General features: G+C 43.1%; 2 protein-coding genes across 3 annotated transcripts; both read left to right on the top strand.

Annotated features, from left to right (window-relative positions):
• The first annotated feature begins 1,439 nt into the window (after window positions 1–1,439).
• TFAM (transcription factor A, mitochondrial) lies at window positions 1,440–11,832 on the top strand. 2 transcript variants are annotated; one of them, XM_030487743.1, is made up of 7 exons: window positions 1,440–1,613; window positions 1,750–1,883; window positions 4,535–4,605; window positions 6,694–6,843; window positions 8,731–8,826; window positions 9,833–9,889; window positions 10,905–11,832. In XM_030487743.1, the coding sequence occupies exons 1-7, from the start codon at window positions 1,546–1,548 to the stop codon at window positions 11,121–11,123; spliced, it is 795 nt and encodes a 264-aa protein (XP_030343603.1). In that variant the 5' UTR covers window positions 1,440–1,545; the 3' UTR covers window positions 11,124–11,832. The 2 variants fall into 2 exon arrangements, with proteins under 2 accessions (XP_030343603.1, XP_030343604.1); XM_030487744.2 differs by lacking the exon at window positions 9,833–9,889 and having other exon boundaries at window positions 1,510–1,613.
• Window positions 11,833–12,107: 275 nt separating this feature from the next.
• DNAJC9 (DnaJ heat shock protein family (Hsp40) member C9) lies at window positions 12,108–15,361 on the top strand. The gene is made up of 5 exons (XM_030487740.1): window positions 12,108–12,386; window positions 12,501–12,641; window positions 12,827–13,081; window positions 13,830–13,913; window positions 14,669–15,361. Exons 1-5 carry the CDS (start codon window positions 12,207–12,209, stop codon window positions 14,786–14,788), a joined length of 780 nt encoding a protein of 259 aa, XP_030343600.1. The 5' UTR covers window positions 12,108–12,206; the 3' UTR covers window positions 14,789–15,361.
• The last annotated feature ends 710 nt before the right edge of the window (window positions 15,362–16,071 follow it).

The following is a 16,071-nucleotide window of genomic DNA, read 5'->3' as shown; positions in this document are numbered from 1 at the left end:
GTTAAGGTGGTGTGTTTGCAATAGCAGAATGTTACAGTAAACTTGCACTTGAAGCTAACTTTCCATTAGCTGGCACTTCAGTTGCTTTGGACTGTGCATGCAGAAAAACAGTGCTGCTGAAGAGAGGCAGTCTGTTCTTATAAAGTACATTAAAAGTGGAAAAAGTTTGATTTCCTACCATAAATTCTTCTCGGATATCTGAAAATAAAAACGTGACTGTTTTTTCTCTGTACCTCACACATGAAATAAGTGACTTTCAATTGGGAAACTTGTCATCATAATATAAATTTTTAAGACAACACAGTATTTGGTCTTTTTATTTTAATGAATGCCACAACTGGCCTTGGGAGAGGTAGGGAGGGGGGAAGTGTGCACAGTAGTAGGAGCTTGTATTCCTGCCAGGGGACCGTTATCTTCATGCTTGCTGTCTTACTGACCCGACCTAAGCGGCGTAAGTTGGTCACACATGGGAAAATGTTACTCCTGTGTTACAGTTCTATCTATGATGTAACAATGACTGTTGGAACAAAAGCTTGATGTGGAATGGCTCTTTTAAGCTTAGAGGCTGAAGTGAACATGGATATTTTAAGTTGAATAAATGTGGGGGGTTTTGTTGTTAATGTGTGCTTCACTATACTCAAAGTAACACAATGGTGCTAGGGGAGGCAAAGCCATTGTTTGTACTTTCTGCTAAAACAGCGGTAGAAGACTGGCCCTCAGCAGGTGTTCCCAGAGCTTTTATTTTTGTCTAGATCAGTAGCAATACAGTTGTACTAAAAGTTATTTAAACGTTTGCATTATCTATACTGAACAGTGGGAAACTGGAAGTTTGAACTGCATCTCAGAATACTTGCTCCCTTTTGACTTGTTGTACTTCAACTGGTACTTTTTCTGCTCGTGTCATACATGCAGGAGTGACTTTCCATCACAGTATGAGACCAGGAGGATCATCAGAAAACAAAGACCAGCTCCAGTCTGTCGGGCATTCTCCCTGCAGCCTATTTAAATACTAAATCAATTTTGGTCTTTTAAACATGCTGGTTAAAAAGCACGAAGCCCAGTCTGTGATTCTTATGGTCTTCTTACCCCTTCAGGGAAATGATGGGGGGGGGGGAAGCAGCATATTCCGTGCATCCATTTTTTCCGCAGCAGCTCGAACCTGCGCTGTGTCCCGGTGCAGGCACGCCGGTACCCCCCCCGCCCCCGCAGGCTCTTAAGACGGCAACAGCTCACCCGTATCACTCTATGCCGTTTTGTGCCCGCGTACGCTCCCTGGGGCCGGACGTACCCAACGCGGAAGAGCCGCAGCACCAAACCCGCGTACCCGCACTGTGCGCGGGGGGGGGTAGGACGAGGCCGGTGCCGGGCTCCGCGGCGCGGTCACCTTGGTGCGGCCCCTCCACCCCCGGCCCCGCCCCTCGCGCGCGTCACCGCGGCGACGGCACATCCCCTCGCCGCGAGGGGCGCCGCGCACGGGACCGCTGTCCCAGGGTGCCGTGCGGCGGCCGCGCGACCCCTGGGCGCGCAGGCGTGTCGGGCGGAGGCATGGCGGCGGCGCTGTCGCTGCTGGGCCGGGCCGCGGCCGTCGTCAGCGGCGCGCAGCGGCTCCTCAGGTGCGGGCGGGGCGGGAGCGGGAACCGGGGTGCCCCTGCGGGCGGGAGCCTCCCCCGCACGTGCGCCGGGCCTCCCGCGAGGGCAACGTGCCTTACCGGGCGTTGTGGGGGTAACGGGCGGTGTCGTTGTGTGCAGGGCCTGCGGCGTCGGCTCGGCCGAGAAGTCCTTCTCCAGGGGCATCAGCACGGATGAGCGCCCGAAGCGACCTCTGTCGGCCTATTTCCGCTTCTTGGTAGAAAACCGTCCGGTTTTCAAGCAGAAAAATCCAGGTATGAGGTCTGAAGGCGCGAGAGGACTCGCGATTGGCTTCGTTTTGCGTTTAGAAATGCAAAGTCTTAGCATGTTAAACGTGCCAGAGGTTTTGTTGTAAGCTGCTCTCAGTTCAGATGTATGCAGTGTTTTCCCGCCAGAATGTGATTTACAAGGAAAACGGGAACAGACTGTTTATCTGTAAAAATAAATGTCGTGAATAGTGAGAACAATCAGTAATCTCCCCGGTGTTGGACACTTCTAAGTTACAGCTGGACAACGTGCCAGGCCATGTAGTCTAGCTCATGCTTTGCCAGGAAAGGTTGGACCAGATGAACGTAAGATCATAGAATGGTTTGGGTTGGAAGGGACCTTAAAGATCATCTAGTTGCAACCCCCCTGACATGGTCAGGGACACCCTCCACCAGACCAGATTGCTCAAAGCCCCATCCAACCTTGCATGCCCCAGATTATCAACCCTCTCTCTCTCTCAGCTGAAGCAACTCTGTAACGCTTTCCTTATGTTAGCTAAGAGGGGTAACAAAGTACAAGACATGTACAAAAACAATTTCTAAAATAATGCAAAAGCTTTCCTGAGCATACATGAAATTGCATGATACCCATAGTCAGTCTCTGCATTCAGTCATTCTGTAGACAATGCACTAGTGGAAAATTGAAAAAGACAGCTTCTGTACCAATATCCAAGATGTCACTCTTATTGGGAATTTGTATTCCTTCGATTTTTGCTAAGCCCTTTCACAGTGCTGTAGACTACAGCAATTTTCAGCAAACTATCTGTGGCTGAGTTCACGCTGTAGGTAACGTTTGTCTCAGGATGTTCTAGATCATCTCTAAAACAATAAGAATTGACTTCTAATTCTGCTGAGGTCATTTGGGACCTAAATATCTCAATTCCCTTGTGGTCCTTTCAACCTGGTTATTGTGTGATTCTACGAAGTAACCAAAGCATATTACCCAGGTTTCAGGAGACCAAACCCATCTTTTTATCCGTAGCATACCAGAAGTAAATACTGTATTGCCACACTTATTGCCTGTACATGTATTAGCTTGGTCTTCTATACTTAGCAACTCAAAAAAGTGAACATTTGTGTGTAACTTTAAAAATGTTTGAAGAAAGAGCTCACCTGGGCCATCCATGTTAACAGTGATTTGTGGTTTTCAGTTACTTTAAAATCTTTTTATTTGAAGTACACTGTTACTGCTATAACAAGCTGTGTATGATTTTGTTCTAATGCTTTGTAATTTAAAAACTATTGGATTGCCTAACAGTATGTATGAGAAAAAGTAAATTTACTTAGAGGAAAATGGTTTCTGTTAATATGTTTAATTTATTATCAAAAACTTAATTTATAGTCAATGCAGTCACTCTTCTTGCTAGAGGGAAGCAAAATGGAATGCAGCACTGATTTGGAAAACACTGTTGAATGTAAAAATGCTTAAAGAACTGTGGTCATACTGTGCAAGTCATGAGGTAAATTTAAGTAGGGAAAACCATTTGATACCATGTTTTGCTTGGTAGTTCAACAGTCTGAAAGGTTAAGAACTGAACTTGCAGATCTTACTGTAGTTATGTGCCACACTGGTGTTTCCCCCGTTTCCCAAATTTGAATAATTGCGAATAAATGTACTGTATCTCACATACAGATTGAGATCTTGGGGCTTTCTTGTTCCAGTGGAGGTAGTGTTCAAAAATAACCTGATAATTTATCTGTTTTCTTTTAGCATTGGCAAAGTATCATATTTTCAGAGGTTTTACGATTGGTATAAATGAACTAAAAACTTCCCATCTGTCTTGTTTTTCTAGAATTTTGGAAGTCAGGTTACTGATAAGAGCATAGTTCTGCTTTCCCACTGTTGAGATGGCTGTACTTTATATTTGAGGTGGGAGAGAGGAAGATCTATTTTTTTTCTTTTAGTGTGAAGCAGAGGAAAAGCATGTTAAGGATTTTTCAAGAAAAGAAAAGCTTAGAGCCTCCTTTCTCCACCACCACCACCTTTTACTTTTTTTGTTTTCTCCTCCTTCACAAGTTCAGGTCTGGCAGGAAACCTCACCAAAGGGCCAGAGTCAAACGCAATCACCTGAAAACCAGAGCAGATTTTAAGTCACTGTAATTTTGTTTGTGAGAGAAGGAAATTACTTTTTCTTTAACTACTGTTTAATAATATTGTAACTAAAGGACTTTAATAAAGATCAAGCGTATGTACTGTATCAGGTGGATAAGGTTACATGATACTCCCTTTGAGGAATCCAGCCAAAAAAAAATGAAAACTGGAAATTTTACTTCTGATTTCTTCCCTGTCCCCACTCCAACTTCAGACTGTCTTGCATTGTATAGAAAAGGATCCAACTCAAAACTAAAAAAAACCCAATGAAACTGTTGTGGAGTTGTAATAGGTGTCTGTCTGTCTTGAAATGGTGCTTCAGTTTAAAACTGCTTGTTTCTTTTGAGAGTGAACCAAGAACAGGGACTTGTCCCCTTCTCCCCCAAATATTACAGTTCCCTTTAGCTGCCACAATAAGTTAGTTCTGTGAAAGTAGGAAAATGTATTTGTACAGGAAGAAGATACTGGCGACGTATTTCCTTGGGGAAAAAATGAAGAAGACAGAATATCGGTCTTTATTTTCTTGCTTTCTAATCTTAATGTACAGAAATGAACAACAAGGAGCTGGTTAAAAAATTGGCAGGTGTTTGGAGGGAGTTACCAGCATCGCAGAAGCAGGTGAGTTTGTAACTTTGCCTGGTGTACTAAGACTATGGAGTATATAATAGTTGTTTTACTTGGTTTGGTGTCCTCTTTTTTTTTTTTTTCTTCTTTTTTTTTTCTTCTTTTTTTTTCTTCTTTTTTTTTCCCTTTTTTTTTTATTATTTTTTTTCCCTTTTTTTTTCTTCCTTTTTTTTCCTTTTTTTTTTTTTTTGTTGTTTTCTTTTTTTTGTTGTTTTGTGTGTGTGCACATGGTGGTTCTTTTGTTGGGGTTTTTGTTTAGGTTTTTTTAATAACAATTAAAAAGTACTTGTATACAAAGGTTCAGACATAACAATTCTGAAGAGAATTTGGAGCTCTGTACTCAGGCAAAGTGTGATGGGTTGACCCTAAGTGCACACCAGGTGCCCACTAAAGCCACTCTTATCACTCCCCCTCCTCAACTGGACAGGGGAGAGAAAATAGAACCAAGTGCTCAAAGACAGGGAGAGATCAGTCACCAATTACCATCACAGGCAAAACAGACTCAACTGGTGGAAATTTGTTTAATTTGTTCAATTCGTTACAAATTGAATCAGAGTAGGATAATGAGAAATAAAACTAAATCTTAAAAACACCTCCTTCCACCCCTCCCTTCTTCCCGGACTTAACTTTTTTATTCCCAATTTCTCTACCTCTTTCTCCCAGCAGTGCAGAGGGATGGGGAATGGGGGTTGTGGTCAGTTCATCACATACTGTCTCTGCTGCTCCTTCCTCCTCAGGACGGGGACTCCTCACACTCCTCCCCTGCTCCAGCCTGGGGTCCCTCCCCCCTTCCTAAACATGTTATCCCAGAGGCGCTACCACCGTTGCTAATGGGCTCAGCCTTGTCCATCGTGGAGCCACCGGCACTGGCCCTGTTGGACATCGGGGAAGCTTCTAGCAACTTCCCACAGAAGCCACCCCTGTAGCTGTCCTGGTGCTAAAACCTTCCTGTCTAAATCAAATACAGGAAGATACTTTGACACTTGTACACATGACTTTAGTTTTAGTGGTTTTAATCTGTTGCCAGAGAAATGACGTAGCTCTTGCTTTATGTGGCTGTAGGGCCATGAACCAGCATCTCATTTTTTTTTTGAATGGTAATTGTGTGTGTGTGTGCATTGCATGTATAATAACATAAGTATTGGAAAGTTGTTCTGCTTTCATATGCATAAGTTAGGTGAAACCTCAGTTAAATCTGATGGACCTCAACTTTTTTTTCCTGCTGATTAGGTAGTAACCTGAGACCTAACTTACAGGTAACTTTCTTTAAGTTTCATCTAGTTAACTTTTTGTCATAAGTAGTGAAGTTTCTTTAAGAGTGGCAATTTCAAGGGATAATGCAAAACAAACCTATGAACTGCTAATCATTTCTGAATATAAGTGCCGTTTCCAGCAAAGTAATGATTGTTCTTTCTTGATTGCAGTTAGCAATTAGATTCAGTTGGGAACTAACTGCACTTTTCTAGCTGAAATGATACGTTTGTTCAGTAGAATTGAAGTGCTCTTATATCCCTTCTGGACTTCTTGCGCCACATGCCGTGGCATAAAGTATGCCTTCCCATTTGTATGTCTGAAATGGAGAACAGGATGGTGATTTTTCAGGTCTACCTGGATGCTTGGTAGCCTGGCTCAGCTGTTTTCGGTGCCCTGGTACCAAGGCCATGATTTTGTGATGCTTCTGTAGCTGGTACTGGCCAGTGTAGCAATGTGTTTGGTGACTGGAGCACTTAGGTGCTGCAATGAGTATACACACATTAAGAGTAATCATTTCAACCAAGCTTCAGCTTTTCCCCCTTGTATGGAAGATTGTTACTGCTTTCAGCTGCCTCTGAAGATTTGTCCAGTCTTACCAGATCAACTAAGATGATTAATGGGAGGAGCCAAGGTTTCGAATCTGAGTTCTTCTGAATCAATTCTGCTACTCAAACAGATCTGAAATTGCTACTTTACTTTAAAAATCTTATGTTCCAGGGTAGCCTGTAATATTTTTACTAGTAGGTTAAAAGTGTTAGCTTGTTTAATGGTCACGTGCTTCCCTGACTGAAAGCATCTGTTTAAGGCTGGTGATTGTTTGCGTTGAAGGTTTATGAGGAAGCTACCAAGACAGACTGGCAAAGATATGGAAAAGAGGTGGCTGCATATAAAGCACAGCTAACTCCAGCCCAGGCTGCAGCTTTGAAAGAAGAAAGGAGTAAACTACTAGCAAAAAGAAGATCACTCAAGTTAAAAAGAGTAAGTATTTTGAAGTTCAGGTTTATTTTCTCGAAAGGAACCTAGAGTCTGTTTGTCTAGTACACAGAGCAGAGTTGAAATGCTTAGAAATATAAAAGCAATTCAGAATTAAAAAAACCCAACCCCCACCACAAACCCACTCTGCCCCAAAATAAACAAACAAACCCAAAACCAAAACAAACAAACAAAAAACCACACCAAAACCAACCAAACAAAAAAAACCACCCACAACCCTGTGGACTGCTGGTGTTAGTAGTTATTTTAGTAGCTCTCTTCTGTTTGAAGACCAGAACTATCACATATCTTTGTGCTTAGAGGTAGCTTCTCTGTGATTTTTTCTTCGTATTCCTAAATCTCCCAGAGAAATTATAAGTAATAAAAGACATTTGAACCAGCAATACTTTCCTTGGTTGGAAAGGCATCCAGAAACAGCTTCTCAGAAAGGCCTTGTATCTGTCATTTCAGTGGGGCATGCTACACGTAGTAGCTATTGAAATAGTCTTTTTCCCTTACTTTCTTTGGATTTGTTTTACACTTTGCTATATGTGTAGCTGTTGATGTGTTGAATTAGGGCTGCATGGAAGCGCATCTGTTAGGTGTCCTTTATCATAGGCTGGTTTGGGTTGGAAGGGACCTTAAAGATAATCCAGTTCCAAGCAGCCATGGGCAGAGACACCCTCCAGTAGAGCAGGTTGCTCAAAGCCCAGCCGCATCCAGCCTGGTCTTGAACACTTCCAGGGATGGGGCAGCCACAACTTCTCTGGACAACCTGTTCCAGTGTTTCACCAACCTCACGGTAAAGGACTTCTTCCTTATGTCTGATCTAAATCTATGCTTTTTCAGTTGAAAGCCATGTCCTATCCCTAATGGCCCTTGTAAAAAGTCCCTCTCCAGTTTTCACACAGACCCCTTTGAAGTACAGGAAGCTGCTAGAAGTTCTCCCCGGAGTCTTCTCCAGGCTGAACAAGCCCAACTCTCAGCCTGTCTCCATATGAGAGGTGCTCTAGCCCGTTGATCATCTTCATGGCCCTCCTCTGGACTTGCTCCAGCAGGTCCGTGTCCTTCTTATGTTTTGGGGCCCACAGCTGAATGCAGTGCTGCAGGTGGGGCCTCGTGAGACCAGGGTAGAGCACTCTCACCTCCCTCAGCCTGCTGGTCACACTTCTTTTGGTGCCACCTAGCACACGGTTGGCTTTCCGGGCCGCAGTCACGCATTACTGGGTCACATTGAGCTTCTCCTCAGCCAACACCCCCAAAGTCCTTCTCCTCAGGGCTGCTCTCAATCCAGTCTCTGCCCAGCCTGTATTTGTGCTTGGGATTGACCCGACCCATGTGCAGGACCTTGCACTTCACTCTGTTGAACTTTGAGGTTCACATGGGCCCACTTCTTAAGCCTGTCTGTGTCCCTTCAGATGGTATCCCTTACCTCCAGCATGTCGACTGCACCACACAGCTTGGTGTCATCAGCAAACTTGCTGAGGGCGCACTTGATCTTTGTCGCTGACAAAGATGCTGAACATCCCAATATTGACCCCTGAGGAATGCCACTCGTCACCGGTCTCCACTTGGACATGGAGCTGTTGACCACAACTCTTTGAGTACAATCATCCAGCCAATTCCTTATCCACCAAGCGGTCCGTCTGTCAAATCCATGCCTCTCCAATAATGGATTGTGAAAGTTTAAGTTGTTAGCTTTTCTTAATTTAGTTTAGCATTAGTCTTGACAAGTGGTGAAAGCATCTTGACATACAGTCCAGTTTATGGAATAAGCCACCAAAACCTGAATTTGAGCCTGATTTTTTATAAAATATGAAGATAAATGGTAAGCTTAGTTTTGGAAAAATTCATGCTTGGCAGATTGAATAACTTTTCTTTTTGTTTTTAAAGGAATTGACTGTGCTTGGAAAACCTAAAAAACCTCGAAATGCCTTTAACATTTTTGTGTCCGAAAAATTTAAAGCAAGTGAGGGAATTTCACCTACGGTAAGCCAAGAAAGATTGTTCTTTAAAATAGATCTACTCTATCCAGAAAATCTGTTTTAGATTCTGTCATTTTCAACAAAACTGTTCAGTAGTTCATTATCTGGATTTTGCTTTGTTTAGGTTATATTTTTTTTAGGCTGCAAAGATCTGGCTATACTGCTGGTGGCATGTCCTGTATAAACTGCTGTAGCAATATTAGCGCAGTTTTTTGCACTTTAGTGTTATAGAGTATCTGTTCATCCTGTAAGGAGAGAATTCTACTTCCCTTTGTTTTGGTGTAGAAATACATTATTTTTTCAAATGGTTGTGATGGCCTGCTACCATTTCTGTAGTGGTTATTGTACCTCCTGTAGTGCAGTTGGTATTACAGAACATGGAAGAGTTCCTCAGCAAACTCACAAGTTCTGCACTAAACTGTGCTTTGGGGTGATTGAAGTTATGCTGGCGGATTACAGCACTTGGTATGCCCAATACATTTGTTACCATATGCAGTTAGTCACTAAATCAGAGTGGTGGAAATAGCTTGTTCCTGGGTTTTCTATGTACAAGGCAGGCATGTCCAGTCAGCTGAGGCGCAGTTTGACACACCTGTGGCCAAATACTACTGAAGTGGTACAGAGTTGCCTGTAAACATGGTTAATACCTGTGGGGGCTTGGCTTAAGTTAGGGGTTGTTCTAAATGAAGCTGATAACACAGGGTGGGATGTAGTCATGTTGCTACAAATCAGCTCAGCTGCTGTGTCTGCCTGCTTTCACAGCAGGCTAAATGACTTAAACTCTTTCATGCCTATATTGTCTGTAAACGTGGCTCAGATGAGGCCCAGCAACTTGTTGAACAGTATAGTTTATTATTTCCCTACGTTGGGTGGGTGGGGTATTAAGCCTGTGTGACTTTGTGCTTTTTTACATTGGTTTGTACTTGGCTTCCACTGTGGCATCTGTAACCCTGTGTGGTCAACCTGCTGGTAGAATAATCCTAATACATTGCATCTTCTATATCCTGTAGGCAAAGATGAAGCATTTATATGATACATGGTACAAACTGTCAAGTTCCCAAAAGCAGGTATGTCAGTGGATTTCGGTGAGGCTCTGATGTAATCTGAAAATGACAGACTTGAGTCAAAATTAGTACATTCGTACAAAATCTTGAACTTGGTTCCTCAAAACATAATACTGGAGAAAATTCTCAGATCTTGCTAATGCATCTTGAAAAATGTTGTCATTACTTTTATACCATTAATGACCCTTTCTTTACAGGGTTGATGAAATGTGAGTCAGTTGGATAGGATGGAAGTTCTGTATGTCTGGACAGGGATGCTGAGTGGCATCTAGGGAGGAAGGTGGAATTAATTTGCAACAATTTGATTTTTTTTTTCTAATAATATATTTTTTTTTAATGCCAGCATAGTAATTCACTGCTTGTGGAAAGAATTTGACAGGTAAAAGCAACAGAAATATACAAGTGATGTGCACATGGTATTTTGTTAACTCTTTTTATTTGATTGCATTGGGATAGTTTTCTGCCAGCTTTCTCAGTGTATTGAAATATGAACCTGCGGATGGGTAAATCACAGGGGTACTATACTAAAATGTAGGCTAACCCTCCAGATTTTCAAGTATTCTGTACCTTAGTGTCCTTGCTCGTGACTGCCCTTCTTCCGCATTGCTTTGATTGTGTACTTAGAACATACGCTAGGTTCATGTTGTTCCTGTAGAAAAATAATTTGAAATAGTTCTGCAGAAATACCTATTCCTGTTCCTTACATAAGCCACCTCTACTCTCTCAAACTAGTTCTTAAATTAAAAGCCTTAGCTGTTTGTAGCAATACTGAATAAACGTCCTCTTCAGGAACCGCCATCTATTGACATAACCATAATACAGTGATAAGGTTTTGTATTTTGGCACAAACTTGATTTTTTTTAATAATTTTCTGGTGGCGAACGTGAATGCCTGGGATACGCATTCATACCGCACAGGTCATGTTCCAAGTCACCTTTGCATCAAAGGGCAGGATGTGACGTGGCAGTTATCCAGACCAAGCCTCTTCTGTAACTGTCGATACCTCATTTTTTTCTAGCCATACCAGCAGCTTGCTGAAGATGATAAGATTCGGTATGAGAATGAAATGAAGCCATGGGAAGCAAAAATGGTTCAACTTGGACGTGAAGACCTGGTCCGTTTCAAAAAGCGGAAGCCAAAAAAGAAAACTGCTGAAACTGCAAAGAAAGCTGAACCAGTCAAAGCTTCCTCACGTGAAAAAAAGGTGAAATTGAAGTTGAAAAAATCAGAAGAATAAAATGGTCGGGAATTTTTATATCTTAATCCCCTTTGGTTGTCATGTCTTCATCGTGCTGTGTTAATGCTGCAGTCAGCATTAGCACTGAAATTTGGAAAACCCATGAAGGGCCCATTGGAGAAGGAGAAAAGGTGATCAGGTAAGAGAGGATTCAGTGTCCCTCAGAACTGACTGAAATAATCATTGCAGGCGTAGCCTGAACTGTCTAACAACAACTGGTTAATCAAGCTGTGAATAGTGATACCCACTGGCGTCAGCAGAGCTCTCCAGCAATGGTAGATAACAGCTATAGCTTTTATATTTTTTTATGAAAGCAACAACATTCTACAATGTTACCATCTAAGTTCTGTAAATAAGAGCTGAAGTCCGAGTTAATGCTGCTGTGTTATATTCCCTCCATGGTAATGGTAGTGAAATGTTCCACATTTCAGCCGAAGGTGCAAGAAATGTAAAATACTAACTTTTATTTCACGCATCTGTCTTTTTGTACCTGTCAGCCTGTGTATGCCATTTGCGTTGCATTTAATTAAAGACCAGATGAGTTTTGTATAAACATATCTTTATTGGGCTTTTATTCCATGGTTTTGTTTGAATATGCGCAAACACTTTTGCCTTCCTGTCGTCACATCTGGGACAGCCTGGAAGGAACAGAAAATGTGTGAACGGTTGGAACATGGATTTTTGATGTAATAAACAGGAATTTTCAAGAGCTGCTGGGGTTTGGTTATTTTCTTTTTCTCCTGAGGTGTCTATCTTAGCGAAAGTCTCGCGGGTACTTTGTCGAATCTGTGTTTTTAGAGGGCAGGCAAGCTTTTTCAGTAGTTAGTGGATTTCATCCACCCGGAATGGGCCGCAAGAGCCCGCAACGCTGGTAAGTGGAAAGACAAACACGATTCCCTTGCCTCCCCTTTTTCCCGCTGCACTCGGGTGCCCCCGCCCGGCCCCACACCTCCTCCCCTCACGGACCCACCCGCCCCGCGCATGCGCGTCCCCGCCTCGCCCAGCTCTCGCGGGAGCGGGCGCGGCGCGGCGGCGGTTGGCGGTCTTGTGGCGGCAGGAGGGCGGCGCGGCGTTGTTGGCGGGATGGGGTTGCTGGAGCAGTGTGAGGCCGCCTTCGGCTCCCCCGACCTCTACCGCGTCCTGGGCGTCCGCCGGGAGGCCTCGTCCGAGGAGATCCGCCGCGGCTACTACCGCGCCTCGCTCCGCGTCCATCCCGACCGCGCCGAGCCCGATGCTAAGGAGGAGGCGACGCGGCGGTTCCAGGTGAGCGTGGGAGGGAGGGAGAGAGAGAGGGAGAGAGGGAGGAAGGGCGGGCGGCGCTTGCGGGGGTCCCTGACTAACCGACTGACAGCCCGGCCGCCCCCCGTGTCCCCGCAGATCCTGAGCAAGGCGTATGCCGTCCTGAGCGATGCGGAGCAGCGCGCCGTGTACGATGAGCAGGGCACGGTGGACGAGGAGGGCGAGGCGCTGCGCGGCGAGCGGGACTGGCAGGAGTACTGGCGGCTGCTCTTTAAGAAGGTGAGAGCGGGCCGGGGCCCCCCAGGGCTCGCCCCGGCGGGATGGCAGACCTCGCGGGAAGGGGAAGCCCGCTGCTGCCCTACGAGCTCTGTAAAACTGGAAGACTGGGGAGGGGCGGTTGGTGGCCTCATAAACTTCTGGCGAATACATCCTGTAACGCAGCAAGTGTCACCTCTTTGCTTCAGATTACTGTAAAAGATATTGAAGACTTCGAAAAGAGGTATAAAGACTCAGAAGAAGAGCTAGCCGATATTAAAGCAGCGTACACGGATTTTGAGGGTGACATGGACAGAATAATGGAGTCAGTGTTGTGTGTGAACTATACAGATGAACCAAGGATACGGAAAATCATCGAAAAAGCCATTGCCTCTGGAGAAGTCCCGTCCTACAAAGGTTTCGTAAAAGAGTCTAAGCAGAAAATGATTGCAAGAAAAAGGCGGGTAGGTTATATCTGTCAGGGACCGAAGAGAAAGCATTATTTATTATACGCTTTTAATCTCCCTTGGTAGAAATAAATGAAACTGCTCCTGAGACAAATGTTTGCCACAGGATCGCTGGGTTACAGATATTGCGCAGTATCTTTGACTTCCACATTTGTTCACCTGTGTTCTCCGTGCCCTCTCGCAAACTGTTGTGAAAGGTTTTTGAGTTGTAATAGGCTGATACATTACTTTTATTTCATTATTATACACAATGGCTTATTACAGTTTAGCATGTCCCTGCATTTATTTACAAAGCCATGAGTTCCCAGAGTTAAGAAGTGTACATGGTGGGAAGTGTATTATGCTTACTTTTAGGCAAGTGTGCAATAATGTTCAGGACTAAATGGACCTCTTCTGCTACCTGGGTATTTGTAGAATACGTTATATACACGTCACAGTAACCAGTTAAAGAAAATATAGTAGCTGCTAAGACAAATAAACTGGGTGGGGGAAGCAGGGGTGCGGATAATCACAAGACATCACATTCAGCCTTGTGAAACAGCAAAAAACTGTCTTGCTCAACTAAATTGTGGAACCAGAATGGGCTTTCTTTGACTTGATTTCTCATCTGTGGTCAAACTTGGAAACTGTGTGTTTCCTTGCAGCTACTTGTATGGAGATGCAAAAAAATAATGTTTGATAACCCCTGTAAGACTTTGTCAAAAACATGCAAAATACTTTTAAAAAAACTACTTTGCTATTTTAGGCAGAAAAAGAAGCTAGAGAGGCAGAAAAGACTAAAGAAGAGCTTGGCCTTGGTGGAGAAGATGACTTGAAAGCACTGATTCAAGTAAGGCTTTTTTGTATCTGTTGAACATAATTATATTACTGGCTTAAAATCGTGTTTTCCCTGAGCATCTTTGTATTTTGGATCCTTGCAGCTGTTTTGAGTTCCTGAGGTTAAAACCTGACCTTGATGTTAGCTATCTTCATACTTCAGTTAATAATCAGAGTATGGTATGGATTTTATTACCTGCGTTTTTTTAAAAATTAACACTTATTCTAGTATTATTATTGCATACACAAACAGAATATTCAAATTCTAGGCTTAGGCAGTTGCACAGGGAGTGTTAATGATTCTTTCTGATGGATTCCACAAGGATGTAGGAGTTGATAGGTCTCACTATTTTGCTGTTGTGTCTCAGGGATGGAGGAAAGAAACTGTTTATATTCTGCGTTTTGGGACATTTTCTTCTTTTTTATCGTCCAGTGGCCTTCCTAGAATGTTTATGCTAAATCATTCCTCAAATTGTAATAGGGCTTGGGGTCTAAACTAGAAATTGCTTTACTTTTCCTAGCCTTATGTTGTGAATTTTTACAGCTACTCTACCTCTGTCTTGATACCTCAGGAAGTTAGGTACAGAGCCTAGAGAATTCAGGTAGGCTTTTGCTTGATGGTACTGTACTTTCTGTAGCTTGCATTCTCTGTTTAATATATTCCAAGATTTTATGTAGCCATCTAACTTCAGAATAATCTGTGTTGGGAACTAGTAAAAACTTTTGTAAAAGAGTTCTTTTGTTTTGTTTTCTTTTTTCCTCCCCCAGAGCAGAAATAAAGATCGAAAAAAGGAAATGGATGACTTTTTGGCCCAACTGGAAGCAAAATATGCGAATAATGTTAAAAAAGGAGGAAAGAAGACTGCAGCCAAGAAAGGAAAGAAATAAAGAACTGTGTAGGCTGAAATATTAGGTATCATTTTGTATGGGAACACGTGGATTTGGGAGAATTTCAGAGCTTTCCTGGGCTACAGTTTTGGAGTGCGTGTGCATCAACTTGCTGTGACCGTGAGGTATGATCCAGAACGTATCATGTGAACAAGAAAGGCAAAGCGTTCTGGTGCTATTGTTCAAAATCCTTTGGGTGCTCTTCGGTTAAGATAAAACAGATTCTTGACTAAAAGTTTTGTTACAGTAGGGAAGCAGTGTGATGTTAAGGCTTCCAGTGTGTTTATTAAGTTTGTGTTGAAGCACCTTTCTTCCGAGCCTACCTAATGGGTATTGGTGCAGCTGATGGTAAAACAATGCAATCCCACCTTTGAGAGTCTTCAATGCTGATTCTTGTGGTTTCCAAGTTGGAGATCTTATCATTTTGCTACTCACACATGTCTTTTGTAGTAAACCTGCTGGTTTTAAAGGTCTGTGCACTTCAGCTCAACAAGTGTTTGTCAGATCTTCCAGTTGTTTTATAAAGATGCTTTGGAAAATTACAGATTTAATAAATGAAAACTTTCTGCATAATTCTTTGCTATGTTGTTTCCCCAGGCTGCTCTTCATTCTCTAGTTAGCTGTTCAAAACGAACTGATAATGTTAACTCTCCTGACTAATTTAAGTCAAGCAAATACTACATACTTATATAGCACCAGAAAATATGGCTATCCATCTTATTAACGCGTGGTGTCAGTGCACACGACTGCATTAGATGAAAGGGCCATCTAGTGTTTGGTCTTTGACTGTGGCAGATGAAATACAGTATGAGACCGCACTATGCAGAAATTCTCTAACACTGAGATGAGGCAAAAAACTTAAAAATATACTGAACTGAATCAGTTCTGCGTATTTTTAGGGTTTGTGATGTCCTATGACAGGGAGTTCCAAAGCTTAAGAAATGTATTGCATGTTATTTCAACAGCATCACCACCCAGTCCGCTGTAGGATGGTAGTGATTAGCTACTTCATTGCTTTTGTCACCACTTCACTTATTGCAGAAGCGAATTACTGCTGTAAGATGCACCAATACTCTTGAAGCTTTTTTGTTTCGGTGGTTTTCAAACCATTTGACAGAGTGTGTAGGAGTATGAAGTTGAAGGGTAAGTGGTTTTCAACTCCAAGGAATGGGGCGGGCTTTATTTTTCAAAGGCTTATGAGCCACAAGGTGAACACTTCCTGTTGAGTTGAAGGTCCTCATTGCTGCAGTGGTAGCATTCAGAAACTGACTATTTAATAGAGC

This window comes from Strigops habroptila, chromosome 5 (genome assembly GCF_004027225.2).
Source record: "Strigops habroptila isolate Jane chromosome 5, bStrHab1.2.pri, whole genome shotgun sequence".
Classification (NCBI taxonomy): Eukaryota; Metazoa; Chordata; class Aves; order Psittaciformes; family Psittacidae; genus Strigops; species Strigops habroptila.
This window is presented reverse-complemented; position numbering and strand designations above follow the sequence as displayed.

Bases quoted from the DNA above. Each gene is read 5' to 3' on its own strand.
- DNAJC9 (XM_030487740.1), top strand. From the start codon at position 12,207: ATGGGGTTGCTGGAGCAGTGTGAGGCCGCCTTCGGCTCCCCCGACCTC. The intron at 12,387-12,500 runs GTGAGCGTGGGA...GTGTCCCCGCAG, and splicing joins AGGCGACGCGGCGGTTCCAG to ATCCTGAGCAAGGCGTATGC. The intron at 12,642-12,826 runs GTGAGAGCGGGC...TCTTTGCTTCAG, and splicing joins GGCGGCTGCTCTTTAAGAAG to ATTACTGTAAAAGATATTGA.
- TFAM (XM_030487743.1), top strand. From the start codon at position 1,546: ATGGCGGCGGCGCTGTCGCTGCTGGGCCGGGCCGCGGCCGTCGTCAGC. The intron at 1,614-1,749 runs GTGCGGGCGGGG...CGTTGTGTGCAG, and splicing joins GGCGCGCAGCGGCTCCTCAG to GGCCTGCGGCGTCGGCTCGG. The intron at 6,844-8,730 runs GTAAGTATTTTG...TTGTTTTTAAAG, and splicing joins GATCACTCAAGTTAAAAAGA to GAATTGACTGTGCTTGGAAA.